This window comes from Engraulis encrasicolus, chromosome 12 (genome assembly GCF_034702125.1).
Source record: "Engraulis encrasicolus isolate BLACKSEA-1 chromosome 12, IST_EnEncr_1.0, whole genome shotgun sequence".
NCBI lineage: Eukaryota > Metazoa > Chordata > Actinopteri > Clupeiformes > Engraulidae > Engraulis > Engraulis encrasicolus.
In genome coordinates this window covers 55,408,502-55,420,317 of record NC_085868.1, presented here as the reverse complement: position 1 = coordinate 55,420,317, position 11,816 = coordinate 55,408,502, and the positions used below count along the sequence as shown (strand labels likewise).

The 11,816-nt window shown below is 45.0% G+C and overlaps 1 protein-coding gene across 1 annotated transcript in view; it reads right to left on the bottom strand.

The window, feature by feature from the left end:
* Positions 1-1,065: 1,065 nt before the first annotated feature.
* cenpq (centromere protein Q) overlaps positions 1,066-11,816 on the bottom strand; it is a 24,599-nt gene continuing 13,848 nt past the window's right edge. Inside the window, exon 7 of the mRNA XM_063211973.1 lies at positions 1,066-1,254. Within this exon, the coding sequence (XP_063068043.1) occupies positions 1,096-1,254 (159 nt within the window). The 3' untranslated portion in view covers positions 1,066-1,095. The remainder of the gene's footprint in view (positions 1,255-11,816) is intronic.

Genomic DNA, 11,816 nt, shown 5'->3' with positions numbered 1-11,816 from the left:
CTTATGATAATGTCAAGGGGGCACTGGGAGGGTAGTGATGAGGCCAAGGGGGGCGTTGGCTCTAAAATGGTTGAGAACCACTGCACTAAGGGATCATGAGAAGATGGACCACACAAGTGTTGTGTTTGCAGCTAGAGCAGCGTCCATTCACATAATTCTGGGATAGGCTGTTAGATAGGAGCACAGATGACCACATAGTGATGGAATATTGATGGTCCATGAACATCAACACACAGAGACAGTCAACAAGAAACAGGAGACAAACCAGTAACAGTTAGTTAGGTGCATGCTCAACACATGGGCATCTTCTTTATCTTGGAGACAACAAAATGTAATGTAGCGGGAATCTGGGTGGTAAGGTGTGTGTATTCATTGGGACACTACAAGGGGCAAGACTTGATTAGTGATGATGGCATATGGTATCTGTGGATCCAGGAGCCTCTGTACAGTCAGACAAGTCACTTGAGAGAAGACGTATAGAGGCCGCGTGCGATGAATTCTGGGAAATGTAGACGTAAGTTAACTGTAGAGAAGGACAGGAGATGATAAGCGATGGAATATCTTCTGGAGAATATCTCTCGGTGTCCATAAACATGGACTGACACACCACTATGGAGAGTGAGCCTAGATGCAGGGGGTTTCAGAAGGGTGGTTCACTGGGCTGCTTCCAGGAGCAGTCACAAACACTATTGGAGAGGAGGTGGAGGAGGGTCAAAGACGTCCAAAAAGGAATTGTCGTTCAGTGTAACGGTTACCTTCTGCTGACTGTAACTGTAAAAAAAAACAAGATTTTTAAATTGTATCAAGTGAATGACAGCCGAGGCTTTCATGAATTCACTGGGAAAAAAATTAAATAAAAAGAGTCATGTTTTTTACAGTTACAGTCAGCAGAAGGTATCCGTTGTGACAATTCCTTTTTGGACGTCTTTGACCCAGGAGTATAATGGGGCGATGGGTTTTGGGGCATTCAGGTGTAATGTTCACTGGCGTGCTTCATGGGTGGTCTGTTAACTTTCAGTTTTCCAGGTGTGTGTGTGTGTGTGTGTATGTGTGTGTGTTTGTGTTCGTGTGTGTGTGTGTGCTCACTCTGGCAGCTCAGGTGTGTTGTGTGTTGGTTGTGGTTGCTGTGGTGACGCGCAGTTGAGTGTGCTGATTGGCCAGCTCTATGTAGCTGCTCACTGGACGGAGTTCCGGAAGGTTCCGAAGGGCCTTCATTGCCCCGCCCACATCTGGGATCGCCTCCATCAGACGCTCCTGAACACACACACACACACACACACACACACACACACACACACACACACACACACACACACACACACACACACACACACACACACACACACGCAACATATCATATATAACATTAACATATTCTATATTTAACTCAATACAAGACTCACTTACTACATAGTTATTTCATAAACTTGCATACACCACATTCTTTTACATACACTACTAGACTCAAATATCTTTCACAGCAAAAGGGTATTAAATTAACATGCAACATTCTTATGGAGAACCTGAACTATTGCATTCAGAAACAATGCCATGTGATTTGAATTTGTACCATCCTGAAAGTATTCACTCATTCACTTTTTGTACTTTTTAATATATATATTTTTGTGGCTTTGTATGCCTTTATTATTATGGACCGGACAGTAGAGAGAGCCAGGAAATTAGTGGGGAGGGAGTGACGGAGAGGGATTGGCAAATGACCTCGGGCCGGAATCGAACCCGGGTTGCCGGTGTAGCAGTCGAGTGCCCATCCAACTGAGCCACAGCAGGGCCTTATTGTACATTTAAAACCTTAAAGTGATACTGTACCATTTTTGGAAATAAGCTTATTTTACACCACCCCTTGAGTTAAATAATAGTGTTTTACCGCTCTCCTGTACTTTCAACCGTCCTCCTTGTATGGCAATGCAAATTTTACCTCCAACCTAGCAGTTAACATTGAGTCCTATGAGACCAGCTGGCGGCTAACTGGTCTCGTAGGAGTCCATGTTAACTGCTAGCTTGGAGGTAAAATTTGCACTGCCGTACTCAGAGAATGGTTGAAAGTACAGGAGAAAGGTAAAACTCAATTATTTAACTCAAGGGGATGTGTAATATGAGCTTATTTCCAAAAATGGGACAGTATCACTTTAAAACTTTAAGAGGTAGAAAACCCACTGAGCCTGCAGCCAATATACTGACAAACTTTCAGCAGGCAGAATCTAGTATTTGAATAAATTAATGAGTGAGTGAGTGAGAGAGTGAGTGAGGGAGTGAATTTATTTCCTCACACCATCATTGATATTTTTTTCTCTCAATTACACGAGACATACAAAGTTTAACAGAACAGTGGGGAAAAGGTTCCCTAAGGGTCCCTAAGCTCAGAGCAAAGCTTCAGGACAAGGGCATTGCCATGGCAGCAAAAAGAAAATGGTAAATTATACAATAGACTTTAGAGATGCAACAAGCCTTGTGTAATAGCTTTTACTGCTGAGATGACAGAAAGGAAAGTGTGGACACATCCAACAGGAGCAGGGTTTTTACGCAACTTCAACAATAGACTCTCGACCTTGCAGAGTTAGTCAACTTCAACAACTAAACAGTGAGCGAGAGAGAGAAAGAGAAACAGAAGGAACAGTCAAGCACAGGGCAGTCGTGGTGTAATGGGTAGGGAGTTGGACTGGAGATCACAGGGTTGCAGGTTAAATCCCTTCCTCTCTGCATGGCTGAGGTGCCCTTGAGCAAGGCACCTAACTCCACATTGCTCTGTGGACTTTCACCAATACCCTGTAAATATCTCAGAGATTTTCTTCCAGACAAGTTGTTTGGATAGGGATGTTGCATAATGATGTGTTTGGGGCAGCTGTGGTGCAATGGGTAGGGAGTTGGGCTGCAGATCACAGAGTAGCAGGTTGCACGTTCAAACAATCTCCACCCTTACTAATCCCTTCCACCCTCCAAGGCTTAAACAAGGCACTTAGTCCTGCATCTAAAATAACTGTAAGTGGCTTTGAATGAAAGCATCAATCAAGTGTAATGTAATGTAATAATGTCAAGCGTGGGACCATGAAGACATGGGCAGTTGTGGCCTAGTGGTTAAGGAGACTTTCAGCCTTTAAATCAGAGGGTTGCAGGTTCGAATTCCACTCTCTACCACACTCCATGGCTTAAGCTACGTTCACACACACCGCTGCTAGTTACTAGCTTCTCGCTCGCCAACTCGCCACTCTCTCATGGAACGTTCGCTAAATGTTCCCGCGGCTTTAACTGCCAATGCACAGGCGAGAAGTATCAAACTCTGCATTCCAATTGGTTACTCGCTTACTCCCGTCGCTCGAAGTTAAAATATTTTCGACTTGGAATCCGCCCACATCGCATTGCTTGAACACTCATGGCCTACTCGCTTATCATAGACATTATAATGACTTAATTCGCTGAGCGAGTAACTAGCAGCGTCGTGTGTGAACGTAGCTTTAAGTACCCTTGAGCAAGGCATCTAACCAAACCCACAATGCTCCAGGGACTGTAACCAATACAGTGGGTCACTTTGGATACACACATCACCTAAGTGTAGTGTAGTGTAATGTAATGTATAAAAACATCACCTAGTGTAGTGTAGTGTAATGTAATGTAATGTAATGTATAAAAACATCAGCTAAGTGTAATGTAATGTAATGTAATGAAATGTATAAAAACTTCACCTAAGCGTAGTGTAGTGTAGTGTAATGTATAAAAACTTCACCTAAGCGTAGTGTAGTGTAGTGTAATGTAATGTATAAAAACATCACCTAGTGTAGTGTAGTGTAATGAAATGGACAGCGAACAAGCCATGGAAGGAACAACCGAGCATGTGAACATACGAAGGAGACGGGGCGACTGAAGCCTATTGCGTTTGCAAAACTTCAACAATAGACTCTCTCAACCCTGCAGAGCGAACGAGAGACGGTATGAACAGTCAGGCGAGACTGTCTGTGGGCTGCGGACCGCAGACGGGCGATCTAGCAAGTGGGCGATCTAGCAAGTGGGCGAATGACCCGTGTATTGCGCATCCATCCAGGGCTGGACTGGTCATCTGGCATACAGGACATTTATCCGGTGGGCCGCCAGTACTCAGGGGCCTGGGGGCTACTAGCGATCAGAGGAGGCCAGAGTAAAAGTGGAAGTAAAGTTTAAGTCCAACGGCAGCACATGATATTACACAGCTGTTACACCAGTTACTCCATTGTACCTAATGAGGTGGATAGACATTGTTGTCACCGAATAAACCTAAAAACGTAAATAGAAGACCACAAAATTTGATCCAGAGAGCGCAGAATCAGGTACATGAAGTTAGGCCTATTGTCACTCTTTTAATAATAAGGGCAGATGCTGTTGAGGTTGTTTTTTGTTTTGATTTTTCTCCTTAGAGACTGGCCCATCATCTAGATGTGGCGGCCCACTGGGCCCTTTAATAAAGAAAAAAAAGACGCACCTTGAATACATTTTTTTCTTCTTTATTTTTGTGCACAGACGCGTTTCGGCGTGTGCCTTCCTCAGTGCACAAAAATAAAGAAGAAAAGGTGCGCACCCCTTTTCTTTTTTTTGATTCTAAGTATTTATTTGGGACAGCACCCTTAAAAGTTATCAAGAAACCTGAGTGAAGCCTGCTACCTACTTGATTTGCCCTTTAATAAAGACAATGGGCTGAGCTTAGTTGACGCATTTAATCCAAGGCGTCTTAAGTACAGGGTATTGGTTACAGTCCCTGGAGCAGTGTGGAGTCAGGTGCCTTGCTCAAGGGCGCTTCAGCCATGGACGACTGAGGTGGTGGTAAGGGCGGGATTTGAACAGGCACTGGGGACTGGCCCCTTGCACGGGTGAGGCATACATGCAATTTCGTTGTGTGTTCAATGTGTGCTGTGTGACAACAATGACAATGGGAGTTTGGAATTTCCCAGTTGGGCTTTCACTTTCACATATTGGTGTGATTGGTGGGGATGTGTGTATGCCCATGAAATGCCCCAGCCAGAGAGAGTAGAGAGAGAGAGGTTCCATTGGCACATTGTTTCCTGGTTCTATTATGGCCCCCCTTAGGCAGACCTAGGCAGACCTAAGGACTGTTCTATTCAATGCTAGGAGCATTATGACACGCCCCTTTAGGCAGACCGGAACCTGGGCGCGTTAGGTGCCCATAGAAACCTATTATGTTGGCATATCTCTATAGAATATCTCTGCCCCGGCTGTGTTTCGGTTCCAGTTGGTCCCCGATTGCATCCCTCCCATCCCATGACTGCCGGGCATCTTCCCCTTCAGTTACTACACTCCAGCGACACACACCACAGCACTCACCGCCGACAAAACCACACACACACACACACACACACACACACACACACACACACACACACACACACACACACACACACACACACACACACACTTCCTGTTTCGGGGGGAAGTGGCCGTTTCCTCACTTCTTCTGTGTAATGTAATGCTGTTCTGTTCTGTTCAACAGCTTCTAAGGTGCAGACTGAGGCCCTCAGGGTGCACACACACACACACACGCACGCATACACGCACACACACACACACACACACACACACACACACACACACACACACACACACACACACACACACGCACGCATACACGCACACACACACACACTCACACGCACGCACAAACATGCGCACACACACACACACCAACGGATGCACTAACTTGCGCGTGTGTGTGATGATTTACATAGTGTTCACGCACACACGCACGCACACACACACACACACACACACACACACACACACACACACACACACACACGGTACAGGGTGTGTGTGATCATTGATGATTCACATAGAGAGGAGATGGAGTGCACAGTCACACCCATTAATATTTCTATCTGGATGTCTCTCTCTCTCTCACACACACACTCTCTCTCTCTCCCTCTCTCTCTCTCTCTAACACAGAAACACACGGCACAGATGGTGTGATGATCTGCAAAGGGTAGAGATGGTGTACGATCGCCTACTTCAGTAGTTCCCAACCTATGGGTCGGGACCCAACTTATGGGTCGCCAAAGATCCACAGAGGGTTGCGGAGCCCTCTTGATTTTAAGGGGTTTAATTTTAAATATACAGTATATAGCCCATGTTGAATACATGACAAAGCATTTAAATAATATGTGCATAGAAGCAACAAAATGTAAGTGCTACATTAAACATTTGTTCTACATTTGACCAAAGTAAATTTAAGAATAAAATAGCTAAAATGAGTTTTTGCAGGAAACAGAGGGCATCTTGTGGCGTCTCTTGTGCGGGCGGGCGCTCGTGCGGTTGGGTCACCAAAGCTTACAATAGTAAAAATATGGGTCCCTGAAGAAAAACGTTGGGAACCACTGGCCTACTTTATACCACTGATGGCGTGACATTAACTAGATCACCACACACCTCTAGTCTGACACACCTCTGACACACTTGCCTGTTTATGTTGACGTCTATGTGTGTGTACATACAGTAGGTGTGTACAGGACGCCCTGCACTGTACATAGAGTACCCCCTGGCCTAATGTTGCACACACACACACACACACACACACACACACACACACACACACACACACACACACACACACACACACACACACACACACACACACACACACACACACACACACGGTACCGTACACCCTGGCCTAATGTTGGAATGGATGCAAGCCAGTGGTGTAGTCTACTGTTTTGTGATGGATAGATACTGTATATTTGTGCATTTTTGAAGTGGGTATGCTGTATATATTTGTGCTATTCTAAATAATGGATCAATCATTTTTACCCCTGAAATTTTGAAGTGGGTATACTGCGAATACTGTACCTACTGTACCACGTAGACTACACCACTGACCAGGGTTGCCAGATGATGCTGTTGATTTCCAGCCCAAAACACGCCTGGAAGCACTAAATCCCGGCCAATTTGGACTAAATTCTACTGATTTCTATGGCCAGAAATTAGAAAACCCCACCCAAGTGCCATTTTTACCCGCAGACGTGCGTCCTAAGCAGGCGAATTGGGCAGGACGCCACCCAATCTGGCAACACTGCCACGGATGCAAGTGTGTGCCATATGTTTACTGCCGTGTACAGACCAGGAGCGAACGGAGCGAACGAAGCGACGGAAGTCATTATTTCTCTATGGAGGGCACGCGACCTGCGCTACCAAAGCGAATTCGCCAGGAGCGAAGCTTCTTGCGCGACCAGAGCGAATTTTGACGATTAAACTAAATCTAATCGCAGGCGAATTCGCTCTGACGCTGTTCGGCGACAACCAATCGGAACGTCCATATCTCCGAATGTCCCAGGCTGTCAAGCCAGAGCCGTTATGTGATTAGCTGAATCAAACATGTCAATGCTGCGCCTCGGGCGAATACAGCGAATTCAAGGCGAAACTTCTTCTGCTACCCACGCTACCAGGCAGCGTAGTTCGCTCTTGGTCTGGACACGGCATGATGCTGCTGGTGTACCGGGTACTAACAAGCAGGGTTAGGCAGTAGAACGTTAGTAAACCTCCCTCTACTTTGCTAGCACTAAAATGTCATTTACCCGTGTAAAAGACATGTAGATGTGTGTGTGTGAAATGAAAGTGAAAGCCCACCTGGGAAACTCCAACTACCATTGTCATTGTGACACTGCACTCAAGTAAACACTGAACACAACAAAATTGCATTTATGCCTCATCCATGCAAGGAGGCAGCCGTGTGACCGTGTGAAGATGTAAAAACAGACAGACCACACATGACATGTGTGAAGATGAACACACAGGCAGACACGTGTGAAGACATGTAGACCTCACACGTGACCTGAAAAAGGCCGACAGGCCGAAACGTTGTCACATTAAAAACTGTTTATTTAACTTGTGAGTGTGCGGCACCTCTCTCCTTCTACATAGACATGTAGACCAGACATGGGTGTGAAGATGGAGAGACATGTGCACACATGTTCACACAGACTTGTGTGTGTACGGACACGTAGACATGTGTGGAGAGAGGCAGATGTGTGTGTGTGAAGAGCCGGGAGATGGCTGGATAAGCTGCCACACACACACACACACACACACACACACACACACACACACACACACACACACACACACACACACACACACACACACACACACACACACACACACACACTGTGGTGTGGTGCTCACATTATGCAATGTCCTTTCTGCAAACCTGTTGTTTTAAGGCAGCAGCAGTGTGAGCGTGTGTGTGTGTGTGTGTGTGTGTGTGTGTGTGTGTGTGTGTGTGTGTGTGTTGACAAGTGAAGAAAGCTGACTTGAGCAAGCCTTGTGCGACTGCGGTAAACTTTTTGTCGGCACAGATGACCACAGGCGACGGGTTTGGCAACTTTCAGGCCCTGGGCACGCATGCAAGCGCACACACACACACACACGCACGCACGCAGGCACGCACGCACGCACGCAGGCACGCAGGCACGCAGGCACGCACACACACACACACACACACACAGGCGACTGCTTAGTCAATTCCCAGGTTTTGACCCACACACACACACACACACGCACACACACACACACACACACACACACACACACACACACACACACACACACACACACACACACACACACACACACACACGCACACACACACACACACACACACTACAGACCACATCCAGGCGACTGGTTTGGCTATTCCCAGGCCGTTGCTCTCACAGTAGACACATAGACTATATGGAGATGGCCATGTTGCTCTCACAGTAGAAGAGATTACAGGGGTTCCCAAACTTTATCTTGACAAGGCCCCCATATACTCCCCTTGCTCTCACAGTAGACACATAGACTATATGGAGATGGCCATGTTGTTCTCACAGCAGACACATAGACTGGTGTTATATGGAGATGGCCATGTTGCTCTCACAGTAGACACAGACTATATGGAGATGGCCATGTTGTTCTCACAGTAGACACAGACTATATGGAGATGGCCATGTTGCTCTCACAGTAGACACAGACTATATGGAGATGGCCATGTTGTCACAGTAGACACATAGACTATATGGAGATGGCCATGTTGCTCTCGGGTCAAAGACGTCCAAAAAGGAATTGTCATTCAGTGTAACGAATACCTTCTGCTGACTGTAACTGTAAGAAACACGACTATTTTTATTTTATTTTTTTCCATTGAATTCATGAAAGCCTCGGCTGTCATCCATTCACTTGAAACAATTTAAAAAGCATGTTTTCTTACAGTTACAGTCAGCAGAAGGTATCCGTTACACTGAATGACAGTTCCTTTTTGGACGTCTTTGACCCTCTCACAGTAGACACAGACTATATGGAGATGGCCATGTTGCTCTCACAGTAGACACAGACTATATGGAGATGGCCATGTTGTTCTCACAGTAGACACAGACTATATGGAGATGGCCATGTTGTTCTCACAGTAGACACAGACTATATGGAGATGGCCATGTTGTTCTCACAGTAGACACAGACTATATGGAGATGGCCATGTTGCTCTCACAGTAGACACAGACTATATGGAGATGGCCATGTTGTTCTCACAGTAGACATAGACTATATGGAGATGGCCATGTTGCTCTCACAGTAGACACAGACTATATGGAGATGGCCATGTTGTTCTCACAGTAGACACAGACTATATGGAGATGGCCATGTTGCTCTCACAGTAGACACATAGGCTATATGGAGATGGCCATGTTGCTCTCACAGTAGACACAGACTATATGGAGATGGCCATGTTGTTCTCACAGTAGACATAGACTATATGGAGATGGCCATGTTGTTCTCACAGTAGACACAGACTATATGGAGATGGCCATGTTGTTCTCACAGTAGACACAGACTATATGGAGATGGCCATGTTGTTCTCACAGTAGACACAGACTATATGGAGATGGCCATGTTGTTCTCACAGTAGACATAGACTATATGGAGATGGCCATGTTGCTCTCACAGTAGACATAGACTGGTGTTATATGGAGATGGCCATGTTGCTCTCACAGCAGAATAGATTACAGGGGTTCCCAAACTTCATCTTGACAAGGCCCCCCATATACTCCCCAGTAGGACCTGTCATATTAATAAAAACATTTTAATTTGGAGTGCCTTAGTCAGAGAATTTATTCTAATTTTTTGATCCTGGAAGTACTATACCTTGGACTAAAGAGCACCCAAACCCAAGAAGCCAACAAACTATCTGGATAAGAGCACGCCATACTCCACAAACTGAAAGCCCCCCATATACTGTTCAATTACAGCCAGAGCCCCCTTACATGTTTCGTGCTATACTATATTTTTCGTGCACCCACTTTCACGCTCACAGTCTGTGTGTGTGCCAGTGTCCCATTGGGATATATACAGTGAGTCCAACATGTATTTGATCCCTTGCTGATTTTGTTGGTTTGCCTACTAACAAAGACATGATGAGTCAATACATGTTATGATAATATGTATTCTAATATGGAGAGACAGAATATCAAAAAGAAAATCCAGAAATTAACTGAAGAGAATATATATTAATTTATTTCCATTTCATCGAGCAAAACAAGTATTTGATCCCCTGCCAACTGATTACAGTTCCGGGCCCACAGACCAGATGGGCACTTCCGATCAACTTGTCATCTGAATTAAAGACACCTGTACATACTAAAATGCATAAAAGACACATTGAATCAGCAGAATCAGTCCATAGTATGAGTGAATCAGTCACACTCCAACCTCACCAGCATGGGAAAGACCAAAGAGTGGTCAAATGATATCAGGGACACGATTTTAGACCTGAACAAAGATTAAATGGGCTGCAAAGTCGCAAGAAAGAGACTGGGTATTAATGACCCAGCTGTTGATGCATTTCTTCCAAAATGTGAGGAATACAAAATGACTATCCATCAGCCTGTCTGGGGTTCTATACAAGATTTGACCTTTTGTAGGGATTTGATAATCATGAGAACAGAAAGAAATCACCCTAGAGCTGTACGGGATGAACTAGGCAATGATATCAAAGCTACTGGGACCAAAATCACTGAGAAAACTACTGGTAGCACTTAATGCCACAGAGGTTTAAAATCCTGTAGTGCACACATGGTACCTCTACTTCAGAAGGAACCTGCGCAGTCCCACTTGAGGTTTGCCAACGGACATCAAACTGGTTTAGGATATGATAAGGAGGTGCTGTAGTCAGATGAAACCAAAATCAAGCTGTTTGGCATTATCACAATTCAATGTGTTTTGAGAAAGAGTACTGCTGTCTATGATCCCAAGAACACCCTGCTCACCATCATGCATGAAAGTGGTATCATTATGGTTTGAGGGTGTTTGTCGGGCCAAGGCACAGGACAACTTCACATCGTCAATGAATGGATGGAGGGAGACATGTAATGTGCAATCGTGAGTGCAAATGTCCTTCCCTCCACCACTACACTGAAGGGTGGGCCATTTTTGGATCTCCCAACATGACAATAATACACAACATACAGTCAAAGCAACGAAGGAGTGGCTCAATAAGAAGCATATTAAAGTCGTGAAGTGGCCTAGACAGTCTCCAAATATTAACCCTATAGTAATTCTATGGAGAGAACTGAACCTCCCATTTGCCAAGCTACAGCCACAAACCATTAATGTTTTAGAGATAATGTGCAAAGAAAAATGGGCAAAAATAGTTTCTACTATATGCACAAACATTGTCATTAACTAAAAGAAGCATCTAACCTCAGTGCTAGAAAACTAGGGCTTTGCCACAAAACACGTTATCTTCTTTAGCTAGAGGGGTCAAATACTTATTAGCCTAAATTAAATACAAA